The sequence below is a fragment of the Lampris incognitus genome, chromosome 16, assembly GCF_029633865.1.
Source record: "Lampris incognitus isolate fLamInc1 chromosome 16, fLamInc1.hap2, whole genome shotgun sequence".
NCBI lineage: Eukaryota > Metazoa > Chordata > Actinopteri > Lampriformes > Lampridae > Lampris > Lampris incognitus.
Genome location: NC_079226.1, coordinates 34,473,152 through 34,499,952, shown reverse-complemented (window position 1 = coordinate 34,499,952; position 26,801 = coordinate 34,473,152). Strand labels below are relative to the sequence as shown.

Here is a 26,801-nt window from a genome sequence, read left to right as displayed (position 1 = left end):
TGGGAGGAAACCGGAGCACCCGGAGGAAACCCACGCAGACACGGAGAGAGCACGCAAACTCCACACAGAGAAAGGACCTGGGATGGCCTGGGGTTCGAACCCAGGACATACTTGTTGTGAGGCACCAGTGCTAACCGCTGGGCCACCGTGTAGCTGTGTTCACTTACTTGTCCATTAGTGATATTGCAGCAGAGGCCTGTGAAAACATCAGTTTTCCTACATGGCTGCAAGGGATGCACCACTATCGGGGGGGGGCACTCTTTCTCCACGAACCCCCACCTATTTTGTAGCATAACTGGAGCATTTAAGCAAAATTGGGCCTTTTCTTTGTTTTGTCAAGTAGAAGGAGGTGATAACTTGAGGTTTTCTTTTTCTTCTGTTGTCACTGGTAACCATTAGTAAACATTATCGATGGTTACATTATTACTCATTGGTAAATGTATATGTGGCTTTTTGACCGTGCACTTGTTCAGAATAAATTATCCAAACAGCTTATCCTGCTTTCAGGGTCGCAGGGATGCTGAAGCCTATCCCAGCAGTCAATGGGCAGCAGGCGGGGAGACAACCCGGACAGGCTGCCAGGCCATCATAGGGCCCACACACACACACATTCACACCGAAAGACAATTTAGTATGGCCGATTCACCTGACTTACATGTCTTTGGACTGTGGGAGGAAACCGGAGCACCCGGAGGAGGAAACCCACGTAGACATGGGGAGAACATGCAAACTCCACAGTGGACAACCCCCAAGGTTGGACTACCCTGGGGCTTCCGCTCAATGACTGCTGGGATAGGCTCCAGCGTCCCCGCGGCCCTGAGAGCAGGATAAGCGATTTGGATAATGGATGGATGGATATTACTTTTTTGTGTAGTTCAGCCCTACGCGGTTAAATATGGAGTGGCATTCACTTCTTCCAGGACATTAAGTCATTGAATTTGGCCCACATGAGCAGAGATAACAGCTATCAGCCTCCAGCAGAATCTCACATCATCACAGCATTTTAAAGTCTTTGCCCCCCCCCCCCCCCAGAATACTACTATAAGAGCGGGCGGGGTGATATCTACTTTTACTAAATGATAGCGGACATCAAAGAACTTATTTTAGATAAAATATGTAAGTCGTAAGCCATTGTTGATCTTTTGTCTTCTTACACTAACTTCCTTTAGTTTGGAGTCAACTCGATTTTGAACTGTTAAAATGACTAATATCCAGATGTGCCGTTTTCTGTTAAGATGTACGACACTAGTGAAGATGTTAAAAACATGAACGCTTTATCAATTTGTATTCTACCACATTCTACCACATGCCTCCTCCGATACATGTGGAGTCGCCAGCCGCTTCTTTTCACCTGACAGTAAGGAGTTTCACCTGACAGTGAGGAGTTTCACCTGACAGTGAGGAGTTTCACCAGGGGGACGTAGGGCGTGGGAGGATCACGCTATACCCCCCAGCCTCCCCTCGAACAGATGCCCCGACCGACCAGAGGAGACGCCAGTGCAGCGACCAGGACACATACCCACATCCGGCTTCCCACCCACAGACATGGCCAACTGTCTGTAGGGACGCCCGACCAAGCCGGAGGTAACACTGGGACTCGAACCGGCGATCCCCGTGTTGGCAGGCAACGGAACAGACCGCCACGCCACCCAGACACCTCCATCGGTTTTGTTTGATTTTTTTAAGCACTTATAAACGGATGTTTTGTGTGTTTGCATATGAAATGTGTTCATGGATATTACACCATAAATAAAAAGCTCCCCCCCAACTTGACAGCAACGGAGCGATATGTGTATTTAACGGGCAAGACTCCTCGGCTGTGCTCACTAAATAAAACAAAAGTGGATAGAGGGATTGGTTTATTACAAGAAACTCGTCTTTGTACAATGCACAGGGATGAAATGAAGAATAAATAGATGCATTTTGTCTTGAAACCAGATGGAAATTTACATTTTCTTCATATGATAAAATTTACATTTTGAAGCCGACAAAAGCAGAACTTTTTTTCTTTTTCTAGTCACCGGGCCTCCTCCCTGCATAAGAAATTGAAAATATTTACACGTTGACGTACATCGTGTTTAAACGTTACTGCCAAAAGCCCAAACCGGTGTGTTCCTAGCTCAGATGCTGGGCTCGTGACGTGCATGATGGAATAGAAAAAAAAAGAAAAACAGCCGACAGTACTGCTTAGCTATTGTGACACAGTCCACTAGTATAGTTCATATCCAGAAGTCTAACCCCAGCCCCCCCAGCATCCATCAAGTTTTAAATGGAACATGCATCTTCGCTGAAAGCATCTTTATTACACTAAAACATGAAGGACAAAATAAAAAACAGAACTCATTCATTTTCAAAGCAATATATTGTTTCTTTCACACAAAAGAAACGCTTAAATATATTTAGAACTGGAGGCCAAATTGTTTTCCCATCAAACCAATGGATTCTCTTTATTTATTCATAATTTCCCATCCTGAGACCTAAAGGCACAGTTCTTGTACGCTCAAACAACTGACCAGAATACTGAGTTGGGGGGTGATAACAAACAAAACGTGTTGTGGAATTAAAATATTCATACATGAGAACACAGATGAACAGTTTAGCCCACCTATTACAGCCTTCGCGTTACCTCTTACAGCTTTTTCCAATTGAAATGAATGCGTCTGAGGAACTGAGCAACATGAAGACTTGAAAAAAAAACAAAAAAGTACCGCCGTAGACCGGCTTCAGTAGATTCGTGCTCCATAACCGAAAGTCTGTTTGATGGATTCGAAGTAGTATCTCTGCCAGCCTTGCTTTGTCCTCTCCTCCTCGTTCTCGGGGACTCCTCGACACTCCACTTTTAGCTCCGTCTCGTTGCCCAGGTCAAAGAAGGTCAATGCAATTGTTGCATAATGTTCTGTTGGCCACACACAACCAGCACAAAAGGAAAGCCAAATCAGTATCAATGAATGGACTGACGGACGGATTATTTGTGTCGTGTCATGTAAGAGGTCCACCTTGCTACAGGTCCAAAATGATGGGTCCTGGGGAAGTAGCTAGCTCTTCACTCACAAGGACAGCAGAGTCCGACAAAGGCTAACTATTAAGCTGCACAGTGGAGTCAGGTATTGGATGCCCCCTTGCTTTTCATTTCAGGAAGTATTTGTAAGATTGGTCGTAAAACAAGTTCAGTCCTATACTTGCACAACCACGATCTTCTTAGGTATGCAAATACACACTTATAGAAACTCTTAAATATTTCTCCACTTTTATAAAGATTTTTTTTAATCCAATAAAGTAATACCAGATACAGAATCACAGTATTGTGGTGCTGATAGAATAAAATTCACTTTGCCATTTGTACATATATACAATGAAATTCACTCTCTGCATTTACCCCATCCTAGCTGTGTAGCCAGGAGCAGCGGGCAGCCGCCATGCAGCGCCCAGGGACCAACTCCAGCTATCATTTCTTCCTACTGCCTTGGTCAGGGGCACAGATAGGACTATTGACCCTAACATGCATGTCTTTTGATGGTGGGCGAAAACCCCTGCAGACACAGGGGAGAACATGCAAACTCCACACAAAAAGGACCTGGGAATCGAACCCAGGACCTTCTTGCTGTGAGGCAACAGTGCTTACCACTGGGCCACCGTGCCACCCAAAATGAATATTCAGTATTACTGAAAGATAACAGTTTACTAGAATTGTTTCAGAGACAAGTAGACAAACCCTAAAATATGTAAAAGATTAAAATTCTGTAAAGGAAACCTCAGGTGTTCAAGCCTTGTCAAACTGTCTCTAAGTAATTATCCTACTTCTGATATGACAAACATAAACTGCCATTAATCATCCAAACGTACCACAGGGCCAGGTGTTGTACCTCCACTTCATGACTATTTTCTGCTCAGGTACCTGATGGGAATGCAGGCAGATGGTGTGGTCAACAAAACAAGAAAAAAAAAGAAAGAAAAAAAACCACACAATATACATAAAAAAATAGGAAAACGTAATTAAAAACTACATCATTGTGGGATTTTAAAAAAAACTCACGTGCTGACGGCTTTTTACAATACAATTTTACAAGAGCAACAAATTAAAAGCAGAAAAGCACTCACCAGCTCCGCGAATTCACCGAGCACATTTCCATCTAGCAAGCGAAACCTCCCGCCCCTCTCTCCGTCCACCATGGCCTGAGAATGCGTGAAAGCCTGGACCATCTACACAGCCGCAAATGACATAGGATAAGAAAGCAGCTTGGCGAAAAAAAAAAAAAGGGTCTGGGTAAAATTCTTTAGCAAAGAGCTTTTAACAACAAGACTAGGTTAAAACCTAGTATGTGGTTGGAACACGACTACATTTATTAAATGGCCGTTTTTGTGCGACTATGTTAAAAAGTGGCTGTTCTGATATCAGTTCCGTGAACAGCTGATGACGTAATAGAAAACAGTTTGCGCATATTCATTTGAAAAGAGAAACTGCCAATGGGGAAACTCCAACTCGGCCATCCAACCAGTGGTGCAACACCATCACTCACTCAGACAATGACAGACAACCACGTGTAGGGCTGGCCTCGCTGTTGCGGTCCAGCCAAAAATAAAGAAAACATTTCAAGATAAACGACATAAGCTTTCATGCCTATGTGCACGTAGAACTTCTATACTTAAAATTTCACACCTGTAACAATTCTGAGGGTCTACCAATATGGTAGTAATGAAAACACACAAAAATAAACAATCGTGACACATGCACGCAGTGTCAAAACATTATAGACAAGTATAATGGTGAAACTCACCTCCTGGTTGATGAAGACCCTGAAGAGATCTGCTGGTGAGGTGAGGAAGGTCTCTTTCATACTGAATTTACAGGTGGGGATTTTCACACCAGCGTTTGATGGAGTGGCTGTGCTGCCTGCGGATATCTATTCAAAGAACAACACGGTCTTTAGTGAATATCCCAGTTGCAATGTGATAAGTAACTCTTCTGAACCTAGAAGGACACATTTAATGAAAACGTGTCCTTTGTTTCACAGTTCCACCATTGATAATCAAGCCCAACCACAAGGTAGCCTCTAGTGTCAGTTTGTGAGATGGGGGTAGGCAGTGTCGAGTCAGTCCCTAACCAATTCAGGGTCAAACCTGGGACCTTATATTGACAAGTGCATTTCACTACTCTGTAGATGGCAAGCCCATCAAGCATCCGAATGAAGCTACTTATCCAGCTAAGTACCAGTACATCTATTATTACAATTGCTTTGGTACTGCCCCTTTAAAATTCATTAATATGTTGGTGGTCTAAGCATTCAAGCTTGTACTTCTTTCTGCGCATGTTGCCGACTTTTCTGATAAGAACAGCAGATACCCTCCCGAAATGTAAAATGTGACGGCAATCACTGGAGAATATCAGCACTAACCTGAGTTTTATCCACCTTGGCTTTGGACTGCGAGGACTGAGGCTTGGCCATGCCGTTGGCAGTAGGCAAAATCATTCCTTGCGTGAACTCTGCCATGACAACACAACATTTTAGCTCGAAACCAACCCATCTTCATCATTACCATCATCATCATAGAAGAAATCTTTGGTGTACATCTTCTGTGTTACACATTCAAATGTTAATGTTGAATGTCGCATAAGCTCTATTTTTTTATAAGCAATTCTTGACTGTGTCCTTTTTATGTGCCACTGCAACTGATTTAATTTCCTGTCAGTGTTTGACTTCCTCTCATCAAGTCTAGTATTCATAGGAATGGTTCTCCTCACCTGTCTTTAGGAAGCCTACATAGCTTCCCAGAGCCTCACGGATTTTTTCAGCTCCCTTCGTCTTCATTAGAGTGATCAGTGTAGTGTCTGGCTCGTCTTTATTCAGCGTTATAGATATCTGGCCGAAGATCACAAGAATGACATCACAAGACCGCTCTAACAGCACCACTCAACCGCAATCAACTAAATCAGGGCAGCAACAAAATGTTATTCACAGTTATGTATAATTATTATAGAGCTGATACAAGTGACAACTTACATCAAGATCATCCATGTCGTTCTCATCAGAGAGGTTTGGAACTTCGATGCTTCCTTTATATTTGATCCCCGCTTTAGATTTTCCTAACAAAATATAGAAAGCACATCTTAGGTCTCAAAAACACCTTTATTCTTTTCTTCTCTAAACTATGGCAAATAGAAAATGTGCCAAATAGCAGTGGGAAATAATACCTCCCCCCCATGTTGGCAACATTTTTTGACTGGTGTTACAACTAGTAAATATACAAAAAATAAAACAATTCCCATCGTGATTCCCTTTTATATCTAAATGAACAGTGGTAAGACATCAGCACATTCCCTCCCCTGCATCTTAGGGCTGTGCAATATGACTAAAATCTCATATCCCGATATAGGTCATTTCATTTCCTGATAATGATACATATCATGATATACACAGAAAGGTGTTTAAAGAAGAAAAAAAAAATCACGATATGGTACATCGTCTGTAAATTCAATGAATAAATAGTTTCTGGTCCGTGCCCCCTCAGCATGTACACACGCTGTGTGTGTGCGTGGAGGGGCAGCCTCGCCCTCACTGAACCACAGAGAGCAGAGTAGTGCAACCATAAAGGACAGCAAAATGCAATAGAAACTCTCAAACTGAACTGAAATGAAACAAGTGCACATAAATGCAGTAAATAATATAAACAGTCTCTGCTGTCATTTACGGCCACGTCAGGTTCGTCTCCTCTCCTCCGCTCTGTTTCACCATGGGCGGGGCTCAGTCCCTCTACATACGGAGCTCAGTGGAGCGGAGTAGAAGCAGACAGCAGTAGAGAGTTGACGACAACTACACTACTTATGTTATGTGCAATAAAAGCTTTGCGAGTAAAAAGCCAGTAAGAGTAATTTATTAATGTAATCCATGCAAAAGATGGATAGCTCCAAATTAGGGACTGACAATCCAATACTCAGCCTTTTCGCGATTATCGGAATCGTTTTTTTTTTTTGTGTTTTTTTATCCGATTGTTTATAAAATAAATTTAAAAATGCGCTACTTTGGCTCTGATGCATCTGCCTCTCTCTGTCTGCAGACATCACTCAGTGGTCTCGCACAATGTCCCACCCACAGCACTATCTGATTGGTTATACATCACGAGTTATAGCCAAGTAACACGCATTTGCAGACTGGAGCAGCTCCGGTGGGCGACAGAGCTGTTTCCAATGTACGGCAGCAGATATTGCTGAAGTTGCACAAACCACAATCTTATGATCCATTTCTATGCTGACAAGCACGCTCAGTTTCCCAGTTACACCACTGAAAATGCCCGAATAACACACTTTGTTGCAGTGATATACAGTTAACTATGATGAGATAATAAGAGTTCATTTATGTAGTGAAAGCTCCATCTTCGAGTAACGTTGGTGCCAGTGCAACTGGAATTTGTTTTAGCTACCACATTGCGAATGTAACATTGTTCACCTGTATGAGTAGGTGTTTTTACATGTTACTAGTGCAGTGCCCGTTCATCCAAGACACTTTAAGGAATATGGTTGTAATCCTCCCTCCAACCACAATGTGGGTTGCAACAGCAGAGTGGCGTTGTTTGTGTTTCCGCTCATTGACCCAATGGGAAGTGAAGAAGCAGAAGGAATATGGGTGTAATCCCCCTTCCGACCACAATGTGGGTTGCAATAGCAGAGTGGCGTTGTTCGTTTTTCCGCTCATTGACTCCACGGGAAGTGAATAAGCAGAATTTATTCTCATATCATCATCAGCCACTTCTCTGGGGTCCGGTCACCGTGGCAGCAAGCTAAGTAGGGCACTCCAGACATCCCTCTCCCCAGCAACACCCTCCAGCTCCTCCTGGGGGATGCCAAGGCGTTCCCACGCCAGATTGGACATGTAGTCCCACCAGCGAGTTCTGGGTCTACCCAGGGGCCTCCTCCCAGTTGGATGTGCCCGGAAAACCTCCAAAGGAAGGCGCCCAGGGGGCATCCTAATCAGATGCCCGAACCACCTAAACGGGCTCCTTTCAACGCGAAGGAGCTCCGTCTGGATGTCCGAGCTCCTCACCCTAAGGCTGAACCCAGACACCGTACGGAGGAAACTCACTTCAGCCGCTTGTATCCGCAATCTCCCCTTTTTGGTCACTACCCAAAGCTCATGACCATAGGTGAGGGTTGGAATGAAGACTGACTAGTACATTGAGAGCTTTGCCTTCCGGCTCAGCTCCCTCTTCAAAACAATGGTCCAGTACAATGTCCGCATTACTGTTGATGCTGCACCAATCCGCTTGTCAATCTCCCGCTCCACCCTACCCGCACTCGTGAACAAGACCCACGAGATACTTGAACTCCTTCACTTGAGGCAGGAACTCATCCCCAACCTGGAGGGAGCAATCCACTACTTTCCGGTAGAGAACCATGGCCTCAACTTGGGAGGTACTGACTCTCATCCGGACCATTTCACATACAGCTGCAAAACGCCCCAGTGCGTGCTGGAGGTCGCGTTCTGATGAAGCCAACAAAACCACATCATCTGCAAAGAGCAGAGATACAATTCTGAGGTTCCCAAAATGGACACACTCCTCACCTTGGCTGCGCCTTGAGATCTTGTCCATGAATACCATAAACAGAATCGGAGACAAGGGACAACCCTGGCGGAGTCCAACACCCACCGAAAATGTGTTTGAATTTGTGCTAAGAATGCGGGCACAGCTCTTACTTTGGTTATACAAGGACCAGATGGCTTGTAGCAACTGCCCCGGTACTCCATACTCCCACAGTACCCCCCAGAGTGCCCCAGGGTACACGGTCATAAGCCTTCTCAAAGTCCACAAAACACATGTAGACTGGCTGGTCGAACCCCCATCCCTCCCTCAGCACTTCCGCAACGGTAAAGAGTTGGTCCGTTGTTCCATGGTCAGGACAGAATCCGCATTGTTCCTCCTGGATCCGAGGTTCGACAATTGATTGGAGCCTCCTTTCCAGCACCTTAGAGCAGACTTTCCCTGGGAGGCTGAGCAATGTGATGCCCCGATAATTGGAGCACACCCTCCGGTCCCTTTTTTTTTTTCAAATATGGGAACCACCACCCCAGTCTGCCACTCCACAGGTACTGTTCCCGACCTTCAGGTGACACTGAAGAGGCGTGTCAGCCAAGACAGCCCAACATTGTCCAGAGCTTTCAGCATCTCAGGGCAAATCACACCCAGCACCTTGCCATCGACGAGCTGCTTAACTACTTCAGAGACCTCTACCAGGGATATGGGTGGGGCTTCTCCCGAGTCTTCAGACTCTACCTCCTCCTCTGAGGATGTGTTAGCTGGGTTCAGGAGCTCCTCAAAGTGTTCTTTCCAATGCCCGACAACATCCCCAGTCTGGGTCAGCAGTTCCCCTCCCCAGCTGAACACAGGCCCTGGGAAGTCAGGCCCTGCTTCCCCTTCCAGAATTTATTTCTGCAGAATTAAACATAATATAATAAAAAAAATTGTCCCTAGGTATGAGTGTGTGTGTGTATGTCGGCCCTGTGTGATAGTCTGTCGGCCTGTCCAGGGTGTCTCCTCGCCTGCCGCCCAATGACTGCTGGGATAGGCTCCAGCATCCCCGCGACCCTGAGAGCAGGATAAGCGGTTCGGAAAATGGATGGATGGATTAAATATTAGCAGAATTGATTATAACTATGAAATGTATTATGCACAAATGCAAGTGAATGACCATCGCCTGCAGAGGTGAAATTCATGTTTTGTTGTGCTGAATGTGGGCAGTGCAGGATGTGACGCACACAGAAATCAGTTTTCTGGTTTGTAGTCCGTTTGAGCGGTTGCAGGTTTTGCAACAGGAAAATGCACACTCAAGTCCAGGGAAAGATAAAAAAATGTTTTCACTTAATTGTCTAACTTGAACATATCAGAGTTTTAAGGACAAATACGGAGGAAGAACATTGGTATACAAATGTATACCGCAAAATATGAACTGATGTTATTAATACATTTTCCATTTATTTACGCTCAATGCCTGTCTCCCACCTCACTACCAGCATCTCTCTTGTGGGGCAGTTTGCAGTTTTTAATGTCGTACAATACCGGCTGGTTAGACACAGCAACAATCAAAGTCTCCTCTATCCTGGCTCACCAAGAAAACTACAGTCAATTACAGCCAAGTGGGGTCAACAACACACACTTGTTTGCTATTGGTTGAGGCTGCAAATTCATCAGCCAAAGTTCACCAAAGTTGAACCCAAATTTTGCAACTTTCTTTCGCCACCAGAAGCAAATGTTTCATTCGCCCCTTCGCTCGCATAAAATGCAAGTGAACAGGAGGGGAATATTCGCCAGCGTTAATTTCACGCATGTGTGACCGTAGCCCAACTTCAATGAACTTTACTGCTTGCAGCTTTCTTGAGAACCGTTCATCCAAATAATTTCACACTCGATACTGCACTTCCGTGGGTCCTCATCAATACATCCGTCAAGTGTGAAGTTGATCAAATGAATGGTTGTCGAGAAAATCCCATCCCTTATAATACCAGATTGTCCTGTATTGGAAAACAAAATACTGCGTCATGTATTGAATCAATACGGGACATGATTTATCCCCTAGTTTTGCATACATCGTTTCATATATACACTATGTCTTCAAAGTGCTGAGAATAACATGATATCAAGTGTGGCAGGGAGCTAGAGGGAATCCCCTATTTCTCCATATAAAACGTGGCAACCCTGGGACAGACATATATACAGTGCATCCGGAAAGTATTCACACCCCTTTACTTTCCCCACATTTTTTTATATTACAGCCTTATTCCAAAATAGATTAAATTCCTTTTTTTCTCATCAATCTACACACAATACCCCATAATGACAAAGTGGAAAAGGTTTTGTAGAAATTTTTGCAAATTTATTAAAAATAAAAAACTGAAATATTGCACGTACATAAGTATTCACACCCTTTGCTATGACACTCAAAATTGAGCTCAGGTCAATCCTGTTTCCACTGATCATCCTTGAGATGTTTCTACATCTTGATTTGAGTCCACCTGTAGTAAATTCAATTGATCGGACATGAGTTGAAAAGGCAAACACCTGTCCATATAAGGTCCCACTGTTGACAGTGCATGTCAGAGCAGAAACCAAGCCATGAAGTCAAAGGAATTGTCTGTGGACCTCCGAGACAAGATTGTATTGAGGCACAGATCTGGGGAAGGGTACAAAAAAATTTCTACAGCTTTGAAGGTCCTGAACAGCACAGTGGTCTTCATCATTCATAAATGGAAGAAGTTTGGATCCACCCGGATTCTTCCTAGAGCTGGCCACCCAGCCAAACTGAGCAATCACGGGAGAAGGGCCTTGGTCAGGGAGGTGACCAAGAACCCGATGGTCACTCTGACAGAGCTCCAGTGTTCCTCTGTGGAGATGGGAGAACCTTCCAGAAGGACAACCATCTCTGCAGCACTCCACCAATCAGGCCTTTATGGTAGAGTGGCCAGACGGAAGCCTCTGCTCAGTAAAAGGCACATGACAGCCCACTTGGAGTTTGCCAGAAAGCACCTAAAGGACTCTCAGACCATGAGAAACAAGATTCTCTGGTCTGATGAAACCAAGATTGAACTCTTTGGCCTGAATGCCAAACGTCACGTCTGGAGGAAACCAGGCACCTCTCATCACCTTGCTAATACCATCCCTACAGTGAAGCATGGTGGTGGCAGCATCATGCTATGGGGATGTTTTTCAGCGGCAGGAACTGGGAGACTAGTCAGGATCGAGGGAAAGATGAATGGAGCAAAGTACAGAGAGATCCTTGATGAAAACCTGCTCCACAGCGCTTAGGACCTCAGACTGGGGCAAAGGTTTACCTTTCAACACGACAACGACCCTAAGCACACAGCCAAGACAACGAAGGAGTGGCTTTGAGACAAGTCTGTGAATGTCCTTGAGTGGCCCAGCCAGAGCCCAGACTTGAACCCCATTGAACATCTCTGGAAAGACCTGAAAATAGCTGTGCAGCAACGCTCCCCATCTAACCTTACAGAGCTCGAGAGGATCTGCAGAGAAGAATGGGAGAAATACCCCAAATATAGGTGTGCCAAGCTTGTAGCTTCATACCCAAGAAGACTTGAGGCTGTAATCGCTGCCAAGGGTGCCTCAACCAACTACTGAGTAAAAGGTGTGAACACTTATGTACATGCAATATTTCAGTTTTTTATTTTTAATAAATTTGCAAAAATTTCTACAAAACCTTTTTCACTTTGTTATTATGGGGTACTGTATGTTGATTGATGAGGGAAAAAAAAGGAATTTAAACCATTTTGGAATAAGGCTGTAACATAATAAAATGTGGGGAAAGTGAAGGGGTGTGAATACTTTCCGGATGCACTGTACATACAAAGACTCCTTCCATTTTAGTTAGATAGGTAGCCGATGGTCTTAATAACGTAAGCTAATGTTGAGTCTCATAGAGTTAACTTGAATGCGATAAGAGAACGTCGACAAGTTCATTTGCTGATCCATAATTTAGCCAGCTGACTAGCAAAAAAATTGATAGGCTACAACCAATCAAAGAAAGTTGAATCTGTTCATCTGGACACAACATTTAGAGGGAGAAACGTTTTATCACTCATCTAAGTGACCTCTTCAGTCTCAACTGACTACAGTCATCCCAACCCTTGATGAAAAATATCGCCGTAAAGAGTGTGATTTGTGACACAACAAAATAAACATTACAGGTTGTTTGCATATGACGTCACGAACTACAGATGGAGGGCAGGAAGGGATTTTCTACATAGGAAGCACTATCACAAACTTTCGAAATGCCTATGTTTGGCGTCATTAATTGAAAAACCACAAGGAGTTTCTATTGAGTACCAAAAGTTGCTGTCCATGAGGGGGGCAAAAAATGCAAGAAATTGACCGAAAATGCTGGAAAAGATGGCTTGCGAACCATCGTCTGCAGCCAAGAGGAGCAGAGTCAGATAACACGCATGTGTGTAGTGAACACTTTGTCAAAAAAAGCACTCCTCATAACATAAGGATCACGTCTAACATATCTTACTTTCTGTTTATACCTTTCTCTCGTAATATCGTCTAAACGAGCACAGTTCGGGCTAAACTAGCTCCATCTCGGCCATTCTGCTTTTCACTTCCTGCCCTCCATCTAAATCTTGCACGTCATCAGAATCACATGACTGCAAACAAGCTATAGAGCACAATATGAAACAACAGACGTTTTTCTTACGTCACATGATATACATGGCCATATCGTGCAGCCCTACTGCATCTCCTCGTGCAAATGTGACGACAGAAATTAAACACTGAGATTTACAAAGGGGGTAGCCCTGGCACTGCACATACCAGTCCAAGTTGCTTTCAGGTTCCATTCATAGAAGAAAATGAGTTTCCCTTTGCGGTTGTTGATAGATGCCTCTCCTTCCACCTTGCCAACATCAGTGACCTCACACATGCCCTCATCATTTTCCACACTCAGGCCCAGGAGCAGGGATTTCAACTTGTCAGACGACCAGTTTGTAGCATCTCGTTCAGTCCTGTGGATTCCAAAAGCAGTGATGAAGTCATGTTCACACAAAAAGAGCCTTTTGGGCATTGGGAAAGTTCAGACCCTCTCTACCAATCTAATTTTATGACCCATAAAACAGCTACACTGGGGGGGGGGGTCACTGCACAAGTAAGCCTTCTTCTGTTCCTTTCTTAAAAGCTCTTTGGAGCTATGTAGCTTCTACTAAGCAGTAGGGAAGCTGATGAACAGAGAAAATATAATAATATAATGTAGGAGATATGAGAATGTGTGTGTGTGTGTGGGGGGGGGGGTCGCGACAAGAAATATCTGGCAGTCTGGTAGGATTGGGGACTTGGCCCACTAGGTGCTTGCTGTTCTTAAACAGCGGTTCTGATGGCAGGTTGGAGAAGAATAACCACACCGTGCATAACACTGACATTCACGTCCCCCCCCCCCACGCCAGATCTGCACTACGTCTTCGTCACCGTCTAATTAAAATAACCTAGCAGCCAGTACACACAAACACACATGTTGCAGTTACAAGCTAGCTGCGGTGACACGAGCGCCGCCATCCGCCGCGGATAAAGTTAGCATCATTCACATGTCGAAGGGTTGACGTTAGCTTGCAACAGGCTAACCGGCTAGCGATGACTCTGACCAATTCCGACACTTGCGCCGACTTTATCCAATAATATATTTCAATATGTCACACTGACGCTGTTGTGTCTAAGCTGTTGACCGTGTAAATAGCATAACCCCAACCAAATCAAAGCTTCACCATGACGAGCGGAAACTTAAAAGTCTCCGGTGTTAGCGCGGGCTAGCTGGCTAGCGCACCGCGTCCTTCTCGTCCATCCATACACAGACAATGTCTCACCAATGCCAATTGTTGACGTTAGTCGCGTCAGCCCGCTCCTCCACAATCCAGCGAGGGTCTCCTTCTCCCCACTTAGCCATCTGGCTTGCAATAGATCTTCAGACGTCTTCACCGAACCCAGAGAGCACAAGACAGCCCGTGCCGGTTAGCCTCCGTCCACGGGCAATACACGTTTCTAGAAAGCTCTCGATGGCTGTCCAGCGGCGCTCCTCCGCTTATTCGCCGAGCGTAGAACTTGCTGGAAACGGAACTCGGTGTGACTGGCTAAAATGTCTCCTTGGCACTGTGTCTAGAAAAGTAGTTCCGAGCAGCGAGGAGACGAGCCCGGTGTGGGACACCGCGCGCGCAAGGGCTAGACCGCGAGACGGAATGCTTAAATTTCGGTACTTGGTTGTATGTGCAAGTGTAAAATAATCTTCAGTTTACCATGTTTTAAAACAAGCTTGCCTTTTTCGATACCCCCCGAAAGGGCAACGCATTTATGCTTAAGAGCGACTCCCGTAGCGGAGTTGTGTTCAATGAGGGAAAAATGCATTGAAGGGCACACCTACCATTGTATAGCTATTTGAGTTTGGTGCTGTGGCGAGTTGCTAGGTTGACTGTTACAGATATAACAAGCATCACGAGACCTCTGCCCAGAGCAATAAAATAAGTATAATTATACACCAGGCCATCAGACCCATTGAGAATGCTGTGCAGAATGTCTTGCCTGGGCCTATACTCGGCACCCAACGTCAGTTTTTTTTTCTTTTTAGTGTATAATCCCAATGCATCAGGTTCAATTCCTACAACAGCTGCATTTGCTACTGAGGTGCATTTGAGCATGACACCAAACAACCGTTTGCAAAAAGTCGCACCTTCTGTTTTCCTGTTCAGTTTTTTGCGCATTTTGCATTGGCAAGATATAGTAATACAATTTTCAACTGTCACCTTTTTTAAACAATTAGAGGGGCATTCATGCAAAATATTGTAATAGTGTTTTTCAAGAGTAATGATCTGCAGTGAAGCAAAATTCCATTCCATTATCCAAGCGTTGAATATAAATATACGTATTAAATTTAAATCTCTCATCATCAGCCGCTTCTCTGGGGTCGGGTCGCCGTGGCAGTAAGCTAAATAGGGCACTCCAGAAGTCCCTCTCCCCAGCAACGCCCTCCAGCTCCTCCTGGGGGGATCCCACGGCGTTCCCAGGCCAGAATGGACATGTAGTCCCTCCAGCGAGTTCTGGGTCTACCCCGGGGTCTCCTCCCAGTTGGTCCTCCTGGACCAGTCTGCGAGGCCGGAAGTCGGCATGCCCTGGTCCACGCCTTTGCCTGTCACCCGGCCTGCATTGCACCCTACCCCAATGCTCATCCCCACGGATGGTGGGTCCACGGGGTGGTGGCTCCATGTAGTTTTTTCGGGCTGGGCCCGTCTCAGCCCCATGGGCCAATGCCCGGCCACCCGACGCTTGCCAGCGAGCTCCCTTACCAGGTCTGGCTCCAGGAGGGGGGCCTTAAATGTAAATGTTAAGTGTAAACATAAAATGCAACTTGATTGATTGATTGATTAAATGTACATGTTGTAACGTGCCTATAAACTCCACAGTAGACCGGTTAAGTTTTACATATTTGAATTGCTTTAATCACCCTTCCATGCTACGTTACCCCCAAGCTAGCCCTAATCGCACTACTTTTGTGTGAATGTGTGTATAAACCCTGGCTTGATATTTATGGAAACTGGGCCTGGTAAATTCAGACTTTTGAATGAAGTTATAGAGTGGGCATCCTCTGAACCTTTACTAAGCTCAAGCCCACTTCCTAACACAATGGAAATTTCTGTATTTCCAGATACAATCCCGTCCTCACCTGTACTCATCCACACTATACTGACTTTTGAGCCTATGCTCAGTCTTACACCAAGGCCACCACACAACACCCAGTGATTTCCAACCTCAGCAAAAGTAAGTTAACAGGTATGGACTAAGAGTAATATCCAGCGTTACTATCAACCTCAACATTAAGCTGTTTCGGAGTCCAAATACTGACTCAAGGGCATTGTTTGTTTGTGGTTTACAAATCCCTATTTCAAAGAAGTTATTTGAAAATGTATAAAACAATTCATTAGCCTATACATAGTCAGTATTTTGTAGTTTACTTTGATAAACTTGTACAGGCAACATTTATTTTTATTCACATACATACATTGTGTATTTTTGACATGCAGGCCTGTTGATGCCAACAACAACGATAACTGTGATGATCAAAGAAAGTTGAATCAGTTCATCTGGACACAACGTTTATTGAGAGAAACGTTTCGTCCCTCATCTAAGTGACCTCTTCAGTCTCAACTGACTGCAGGTATCCCCACCCTTATAAACAATACAGTGGCATAACGATCGAAAACAATTATCAATTTCATATGTAAATAGGCGTAACCATTAACTAGAGTTACAATGGCCACTATTCGCAGAGGATTGGGGAACAGTTGCAATCACAGCATTGTAAGATGGAGACAGATGTACTCTTACCCCCCCACCCCAGTTCAAAGATGGTCGTTCCCTCTTCACATAGATGGCCTCTTTGACGCCCAGTTCAAACCAGCGTTCCTCCCTATCAAGGATGTGCACATCCTCATCCTTGAAAGAGTGGCCACTGGCCTGTAGATGGGTGTAGACTGTGGAGTCCTGGCCTGACGTGTTAGCTCTTCTGTGTTGTGCCATCCTCTTGGCCAGCATCTGTTTGGTTTCCCCAATGGACAAGTCACAGCAATCCTCCTGGCACTTAACAGTGTACACTATATTGCTCTGTTTGTGCCGGGGGGACCTGATCCTTGGGGTGGACCAATTTCTGGCACAAACCTTAAATACTAATCAGTATGTGTAGGTTTATGGTAAACATAAACAATCAAATTTCCCCCATCACTAATTGCAATTTCACAGTCTAAGAAGGCTAACCTGTCATTTTTCACATCCTCCCTGGTGAGCTTGATGTGGTTGTCCACAGAGTTGATGTGGTCAGTGAAATGTGGTACAGCCTCAGATTTAATTTTAACCCAGGTGTCGTCCACATATCTGACCCAATGGCTAGGTACTGTGTACTGTACCTGGATAGGACATCAGAGCCCTCTTTTCCACTTCCTCCATATACAAGTTGGCCACTATAGGTGAGACTGGGGAACCCATTGCACACCCATGCCTCTGCCCATAATACTGCCCCCTGTATGTGAAGTATGTGGACTGAAGACAGCTTCAGGAGCAGATACACTTGGTCAGTGTTAAGGGTGGTTTATTGCTAAGGTTGGGTTGTTTTGTAATTTCATACAGACCACCTCCACTGCTTCATCAACAGGAACACACATGAAGAGAGACGTAACATCATAAGAGACCATTGTTTCATCCACCTCCATAATGATGTCCCTCACCTTATGCACAAAATCCATAGTGTTCCGAATGTGACGTTTATTACTGCTTACCAATGGGTTATGAATAGATGCTAGAAACTTAGAGATGTTATAGGTCACTGAGTTAATCACACTAACAATGGGCCATAATGGCACATTCTGTTTATGTATCTTAGGTAAACCATACAGACTAGGTGTAGCGTCCCCTAGGTATAATCTATGATACAACATTCTGTCAATAGCATTGTCCTGTTCTAACAGCTTCAGGCAATCTATCACCTTTTCTTGTAGGGAAGGGAAGAAATCCCACATTAAACAGGCCCTGGTTAAACGTAGTTATCCTAGCTGGGCATTTGTCAAAGCCAGGAAGACGCCCAAAGAGTTCATCAGCCAATTGAAAAGAGGAGAGGGACAACAGCGGCCTAAGCGTAAATCAGTGGTGATTCCATATGTGGTGGGAGTGTCGAAACAGTTGACACGCATATTTTCCAAACACCACGTCTCAGTTGCTTTCAAACCCAAAACAGAAATTGGTCCACCCCAAGAATAGGGTCCCCTGGCACACACAGAGCAATATAGTATGCTGTTAAGTGCCAGGGGGATTGCCGTGACTTCTATGTGAAAAATCAAAGACCATCCCTGAACCATGGGGGGGGGGGGGGGGGGCTAAGAGTACATCCGGCCATACCAACATGTACCCTGGCTCTGCCAAATGATGGAAGCTAAGCAGTATGGGCTGGCTAGTACTTGGATGGGAGACCTCCTGGGAAAACGGAGTTGCTGCCGGACGTGGTGCTGGTAGGCCAGTAGGGGACAGTCTTCCCTCTGGCCCTAATACTACTACAAATACTCTCGGCTGCTCCTGTTAGGAGTCGTCACATCAGATCATCCGTTTCCATCTCTTCCTGCCCTCTGCATCTTCCTCTGGGCCTAATAAAAACAATAAATCCTAATTCCCCAGTGCAGTGACGGGGACACTGCTGCAGGAGATGCCGTCCTTCAGATGGTACGTTAAACCGAGGTCCTGACTCGCTATGGTCATTAAAGATCCCATGGGACTTATCGCAAAGAGTAAGGGGTTCCCTGGTGTCCTGGCAAAATTCCCAACCTGGCTCTCTCCATCTGGCCACCTAATCATCCCCCCATGTAAGTGGCTTAATGATTCCTCCCTCTCCACCTCAAGCTTATCTGTGGTGAAGGTTCTGGCGCAAAATGTCTGCCGTGCATCATCCAGGTCAGTGCTACACATTGGTGGTTCAGTGGCGGCTGCTGACCAAAAATTTTGGTGAAGCAACCACCCAACAAGCCCCCACTATTATATATTTAAAACATCCCTCGCTGATTTCAAATGAGCAGCCAAAAAATCATCATAGTGGGAAAACACTTCTACCGCCTCTCTGTAGTTCCCTTTATTATCGGACTTTTCACTCTCATCGTGCCCCTAAATGCCTGCCCCTGACAACCCAATAATGACACCGAATCAATCAACCTTTTCAGAATGTAATGGTTTCTTCGGACCGTGTCATTATGCATTGCCAACTGGAGACGCTTGCCTTCATCAATCAGAGTTTCAGTCCTCACATTTTCCAACAGACTTAATTGCACAGCTGCACTGGCATGCTCCTTTGATTTTTCATGAAGCTTAACAGATCTGTCAAAATTTCGAAGATCCTCAAATCCATCTCTGGCAAACTTTTGAAAAACACCCATCTCCTGCAGCAACACACTTAGACATCACGCAAGGCCAGCAATACAAGTGATTTGTTGGCACATTCCCCGTTAGCCACTCCACCTTGTCAGAACACTTAAAACTCTGATTTACCGAGCCCACTCTCTGCACCAGCTTGAGGGGGGGCTTTGGTCTCCCCTGCCCCTGTGCCTTCATTGTACCGAATTTGGGGGGCAGTCCGGGAACCGCCACAGCTGGGACGCGAACCGTGTTAGGGTTTGTGGAAGACCCCAAGCGCACGACACCAGGCAGAGATAGAGTTCACCGAAACTGGCGTACTTTATTAATAGTTCATACAAAAGTCAACACGGAAGGACAAGGAGCAACTTAGGAAACAGGAAGCCCAAAATGAACCGAAATGTCCCTTTAAGGTCCAACGACAAAACATGCACGGCAACGAAAAGAGCCCAGTAATCCACTTTGCGGGTAGTCCCCAACAAAAGAGAAAGTACAACAAAACTCATGGGTAATCCACTTTGCGGGTAGTCCCCAACAAACAGAGAAAGTACAAGAAAACTCACGGGTAATACACTTTGCGGGTAGTCCCTAACAAACAGAGAAAGTACAAGAAAACTCCCGGGTAATTGGGGACGCGGCAGGATGATTCTGCAGGGAAAAACTCCACAGATAAAATAGCAAATGCACGGGCTGAGATAAACTCGGAGAGAATACACAGGGAGGGAAGAGTAACCACTTCAACGAGGAGGTTACGGCACGAACTGGCAATGAGCTCTGGGAGACCAGCAAACTTAAGCCCAGCCCTGACGAGCTGATTGGCTGCAGGCGCGGGATGGGCGAGCCGTAACAGTACCCCCCCCCCCTCCACGGGAGAAACCAGGCGACTTGCCAGGCTTGTCGGGATGGGAACGATGAAACTCAGTGAGCAGCCCAGGGTCCAGGATGAGCTGGCGGGAGACCCAGCTACGTTCCTCCGGACCGTAGCCTTCCCAGTCCACCAAATACTGGAAGCCCCATCCTCGGCGCCGGACGTCCAGCAGCCGTCGGACCTTCCACTGGGGGTGCCCATCCACGATCTCAGGGGGAGGCGGAGCTGGGGCCGGAGGCATCAGAGGACTGTGGGAGACAGGCTTAACCCGAGACACATGAAAAACAGGATGAATCTTCATGGAAGCCGGAAGCTTCAGACTCACCGCCGCGGGACTGAGCACCTTCCTGAACTCAAAGGGCCCGACGAACAGAGGGTTCAGCTTCTTCGCGGTGGACTGAAGCGGGAGGTCCTTCGAGGACAGCCACACCCTTTGGCCTGGTTGGTACGTAGGCACTGAGGACCGGCGTCGGTTGGGTCCCCGACTGGCGCGCTCAGCTGCCCGGAGCAGAGCAGCTCTGGTCACCTCCCACACGCGACGACACCAGTTCAGATGGGCCTGCACGGAGGGAACTGCCACTTCCGACTCCTGCGCAGCAAAGAGAGGCGGCTGGTAGCCCAGGGACACCTCAAAAGGTGAGAGGCCGGTGGCAGAGCTGACCAGGGAGTTGATGGCATACTCGACCCAGGGGAGGAACCGGCTCCAGGAGCTGGGCTTCTTGGCGGCAACACACCGGAGGGCAGCCTCCACGCTCTGGTTCATCCTCTCCATCTGCCCATCTGCCCAGAGACTAACAGAGGCACCCAACCCCTTACAAAAGGCCCGCCGTACCTGGGAGACGAACTGGGGCCCTCGGTCCGAGAAGACGTCCAGGGGAAGGTCATGGAGATGGAACATGTGGCTCGTCAGGAGGTCCGCCGTCTCAGAAGCCGATGGGAGTTTGGAGAGGGCCACCAGGTGCACGCCCTTACTGAAGCGGTCCACCACTGTCAGGATCACAGTGTTACCCTGGGAGGGAGGCAGTCTGGAGACGAAATCCAACGCCACATGGGACCAGGGCCGGCTTGGAGTTGGGAGGGGCTGCAGCAGACCCGTGGGTGCCTGGTGAGAGGCCTTGCTGCGAGCACAGACGGAGCAGGCCTTTACGAAGTCCCTGACGTGGTTCTTCATGGTGGGCCACCTGAAACGCCGAGCCAGGAAGGTGAAGGTGCGATGGACACCCGGGTGGCAAGCAAACTGACTGGCATGGCCCCACTGAAGAACCCGGGACCGGACTGAGTCCGGGACGAACATACGGCGTGGAGGCACGTGGCTCGGGGCGGGGTGGGAGCGCAACGTCTGCCTGACCACGGTCTCGATGCCCCAGGTAACCACGCCCACCACCCTGGCCTCAGGAAGGATGGGAGCCGGCTCCTCTGTAGCTGGCTCCCTCCTCGGGTGTTGTCGGGACAGGGAGTCTGCCTTCGTGTTGCGGGACCCAGGTCGATACGTCAGCGTGAAGTCAAACCGACTGAGGAAGCTGGCCCACCGTACCTGCCGACCATTGAGACGCTTGGTTGCTCGGATGAACGTCAAGTTCTTATGATCAGTCCAGATGGTGAATGGCTGTTCCGCCCCCTCCAGCCAATGGCGCCACTCCTCCAGAGCAGCCTCCACTGCCAGCAGCTCCTGGTTCCCGACATCGTAGTTCTCCTCGGTGGGGAGGAACCGGCGAGAGAAGAAGGTGCATGGATGGACCTTCTGTTCAGACGCTGACCGCTGGGAGAGGACAGCCCCCAACCCGGTGTCCGAAGCGTCCACCTCCACGATGAATTGCCTCTTGGGGTCGGGGTGGAGCAGGACCGGGGTGCTGGTGAACCTCTCCTTGAGGGACTGGAACGCAGAGCGGGCAGCTGGGGACCAGATGAACGGCTGGGAGGGGGAGGTCAGCCTGGTGAGAGGTTCTGCCATGCGGCTGTAGTTCCTGATGAACCTCCTATAGAAGTTCGCAAACCCAAGGAAGCTCTGTAATTCCTTCCGGGATGTGGGATCGGGCCAGTCCACCACGGCTTAGTGAAGACAGTAGCCTGGGTGAGGGGCTCAAGGGTGGAACTCATGAGGGGAAGGGGATACTTGTTCTTGATGGTTATCTCATTGAGTTGGCGATGGTCAATGCAGGGTCGGAGGCCCCTGTCCTTCTTCTTCACGAAAAAGAATCCAGCTGCCACCTGGGAGGACGAGGGCCAAATGAGCCCCGCTGCCAAGTACTCAGAGATGTACTCATCCATCGCAGCCTTTTCGGGGATGGTTAGACTGTATAGGCGACTGCTGGGAGCGGAGGTCGATAGCACAGTCATAAGGCCGATGAGGAGAGAGAGATTGGGCTCGGGTCTTGCTGAAAACCTCCCCTAGATCATGGTACTCAGGGGGCACAGAGGAGAGGTCGGGAGGAGGGGCACTAGGGGTACGTCGGGGGGACGGGCCGGGAGCAATCTGGAGACATTGGGCATGACAGGAGGAGCTCCACTCCATGATGGTACCGGAGGCCCAGGCGATGTGTGGCTCATGCTGCACGAACCAGGGGTGCCCTAGGATCACAGGGACTAACGGGGACTGGATGATGAAGAACCGAAGTCTCTCCACATGGTTCCCTGCTATGGTGAGACAGACAGGGTGGGTGCGTTGGGTGACGCTGGCCAGGCAGCGCTCGTCCAGCGTGAAGGCCTCCATGGGCTTCTCCAGCATCTTTAGTGGGATGTTGGCCTGGGCAGCAAACTCTGAGTCCAGGAAACACTCATCAGCTCCCGAGTCGAGGAGTGCATCCACCGTGTGCCGCTGGTCAGCCCAGGCCAGGGTAACGCTAACCAGATGGTTCTGCGGGGCAGGACGGCGGGAATAGGAAAGGCGGCTCACTAGGATCTCCCGGGGTCCCAGTGAGCCTAGTCTTTTGGCCGAGTGGGGCAACTGCTGATCAGATGTCCCTTCTGGCCGCAGTAGAGGCATTGACGTGCCTTGAACCGGGCCTCCCGTTCGGCCAGACTAAGGCGCGTGCGCCCCAGCTGCATAGGTTCCTCCCTTGTCGTGGTCTAGGGCACGGAGGGAGAAACGGCCACAGGGATCGTGGGGCGAGCAGGAGTAGAGGTCCTGTCAGGAGTGCTGGACGACTGGGGAATGGACGGGGATCCACGCAGGGCTCGCTCGCGCCTCCTCTCCCGGAGGCGTCCATCGATGCAGATGGCGAGCTTGATCAGGGCATCGAGGGAGGTGGGCTCCTCCCGGGTGGCTAGCTGGTCCTTGACAGCCTCGCTGAGACCTCTCCGGAAGGTGACCTGAAGTGACTGGTCGTTCCAGCCGCTCTCAGCTGAGACCAGCCTGAACTCCACTGAGTAGTCCGTGACACTGCCACTGCCCTGCTGGATATTGCTTAGCCGAGCACCAGGGTCCTGGCTACAGACTGGGTGGTGGAATACCTTCCGTAGCGCCGCCACAAAGTCCCTGTAGGTGAGGCAGAAACTGGCCCTCATGGACCAGGAAGTAGTGGCCCACTGAGTTGCTCGGCCTGTGAGCAGGTTGGTCACATAAGCGACACGGGCAGCATCAGACGTGAACATGCTAGGGTTGGTGCATGAAGACCAGCTCACACTGCATGATAAATGCGGCACAGGTCTCGAAGTTGCCATCAAATAGTCGTGGACTGGAGAGGCAGGGCTCCCGGGGAACTAGGTTGAGCCCCACAGGGTTAACTGGGGCAGCGGGCCCAGGGGGCGGGTTACCCACGACTCCAGGAGCAGGCTGGCCTGGCGGCTGGGTGGCGAGAGCCGCCATGATGGTCTGCAACTGCCGCAGGATCTCTGCTTGTTGGCTCGCCAATGCCGCCTGCTGGCCCGTTAGGTTATCCACAGAGGCCTGGAGGGGCTGGACCCGAGTCTGGAGATCCCTCACAGTGACAGAGGCCACCTCTAGCTGCTGGGTGTGGGAGTTGGTCAGTTGGATCTGTTCGATGAGAGCTCCTTGAACCAGACTGGTCGGTACGCTCTCTGTGCCGGCTTGGGTCATCGGCCAGTTTGTACTGTTAGGGTTTGTGGAAGACCCTAAGCGCACGACACCAGGCAGAGATAGAGTTCTCCGAGACTGGCGTACTTTATTAATAGTTCATACAAAGGTCAACACGGAAGGACAAGGAGCAACTTAGGAAACAGGAAGCCCAAAAGGAACCGAAATGTCCCTTTAAGGTCCAACGACAAAACATGCACGGCAACGAAAAGAGCCCAGTAATCCACTTTGTGGGTAGTCCCCAACAAAAGAGAAAGTACAAGAAAACTCACGGGTAATCCACTTTGCGGGTAGTCCCCAACAAACAGAGAAAGTACAAGAAAACTCACAGGTAATCCAAATTGGGGACGCGGCAGGATGATTCCGCAGGGAAAAACTCCACGGAGAAAATAGCAAATCCACGGGCTGAGATAAACTCGGAGAGAATACACAGGGAGGGAAGAGTAACCACTTCAATGAGGAGGTTACAGCACGAACTGGCAATGAGCTCTGGGAGACCAGCAAACTTAAGCCCAGCCCTGACGAGCTGATTGGCTGCAGGCGCGGGATGGGCGAGCCGTAACAAACCCGTGTCTCCCACTCCGCAAGCGACAACGTTAACCAGTCGACTAAAGGGTCCGACCCGTTAGTCGAGGACAAACGTGTCTACTTATCTATGCACGTTGCACTACCCCCCCTCCTTCGGGAAGCGCGTCCCCGCGCTTCAGCATATCCGCTCCCTCACACCTCTGGGCGCACGCGATTCCGATAACCTCACTGTCTCACCATCCCACTTCTGACACCAAAGTAGCGAATTTGGGGGGCAGTCCGGGGACCGTCACAGCCGGGACGCGAACCCATATCTCCCACTCTGCAAGCGACAACGTTAACCAGTCGACTAAAGGGTCCGACCCATTAGCCAAGGTCCAACGTGTTACGTATCCATGCACGTTGCAGTATGAAAAGATTCCCGTAGGATTTGGTCCATGATGATTGCATCCAATGTGGAGTTAGAAAACAACGAGACAGGAGACGTGAGAGTAGACGTAGTCGAGGTAGTTTACTAGCTCCAACTTAGCATGTCATACATTCGACAACGACACTGAACTGACTGTGAACCGGAAGCGGAAGTGCATTATTTGACCCCTCGCCTCTTCCCTTAAAGGTACACCGTCCTCTTAGGTGAATGTCTCTCGATATATAGATGTGGGTCACCACACAGGCCCCCCCAGAATTCACCTACACAAAACAATGCAAAACAGCAAAAGTGCAAGTCATGAACATAAAAATAGACTCTACAACAGAACAGTCAATGACATAGTGCAAAGTCACGGGGAAAACAGGTGACGAGTCGGGGGGCGGACCCTGCGGCCATAACGGCTGCGCTTCACAGGAGGGGAAACAGATGGGGTCGAAACCCGGGCCATAGGCGGGGCCGAAGCAGGAACAGAGGCAGGTGCCGGGGCCGACCTAGGAGGGCGCCCCCGCTGCGGGGGTAGGGCCAATAGCATTGGCTCCCCAATGTCCAAGTGAGCGGGCTTGAGACGGTCTATAGCGACCCGCTCCGGCCTGCCCCCCATGTCCACCACAAAGTTATTATCCCCCGCCTCCAGGACGCGGAAGGGCCCGTCGTATGGGGGCTGCAGCGGGGACCGATGGCTGTCGTGCCTAATGAAGACGTACCTCGCCGATGGCAGATCCTTGGGAACGTAGGACCGGGGGAGGCAGTGTTGAGACATCGGAACGGGAGCGAAGGCACCGGCAGCGCTCCGGGACGCACTGAGGTGAGAGGCGGCCGACCAGGAAGCCGTAGCATCCGGAAGAAACTCCCCTGGAACCCGCAGGGGCTGGCCATACACCAGCTCAGCGGAGGAGGTCTGGAGGTCTTCCTTCGGGGCCGAACGCAGGCCGAGCATGACCCACGGGAGCTGGTCCATCCAGTCGCAGCCAGTGAGGCTTGCCCGCAGAGCGGCTTTCATGTCCCGATGGAACCGCTCACAAAGTCCATTGCTCTGCGGGTTGTACGCCGTAGTGCGGTGGATCTTCACCCCCAGGTGCTCAGCGACCGCCGTCCAGAGCTCTGAGGTAAACTGGGAGCCCCGGTCGCTCGTGATGTCACCAGGCATGCTGAAACGGGCCACCCAGCAGCCGATGAACGCCTGTGCTACCTCTGCTGCCGTCGTGGAGGACAAGGGAATAGCCTCTGGCCACCTGGTGGCCCTGTCCACAATAGTGAGGAGGAACGTATAACCACGGGAGGGGGGCAGGGGACCCACCAGGTCAACATTGACGTGGTCAAACCGCCTCTCTGGAATCACAAGCGGCGCCAAAGGGGCCTTGGTATGGCGGTGCACCTTGGTGCGTTGGCACGCCACACACGAGCCGGCTCAGGCTCTAACATCCTTACGGAGCCCAGGCCAAACGAACTTGACGCTCACCAGCTTGGTCGAGGCCTTCACTCCCGGGTGGGAAAGGCCGTAGACGGTGTCGAAAACTCGGCGC

At 48.7% G+C, this 26,801-nt stretch overlaps 1 protein-coding gene across 1 annotated transcript; it reads right to left on the bottom strand.

Moving 5' to 3' along the window:
- Window positions 1-1,854: 1,854 nt before the first annotated feature.
- LOC130126440 (activator of 90 kDa heat shock protein ATPase homolog 1-like) lies at window positions 1,855-14,570 on the bottom strand. The gene is made up of 9 exons (XM_056295961.1): window positions 14,352-14,570; window positions 13,312-13,502; window positions 6,000-6,082; window positions 5,741-5,858; window positions 5,394-5,482; window positions 4,776-4,901; window positions 4,099-4,200; window positions 3,844-3,895; window positions 1,855-2,896 (listed from the first exon to the last, which is right to left on the bottom strand). The coding sequence occupies exons 1-9, from the start codon at window positions 14,429-14,431 to the stop codon at window positions 2,724-2,726; spliced, it is 1,014 nt and encodes a 337-aa protein (XP_056151936.1). The 5' UTR covers window positions 14,432-14,570; the 3' UTR covers window positions 1,855-2,723.
- Window positions 14,571-26,801: the final 12,231 nt, after the last annotated feature.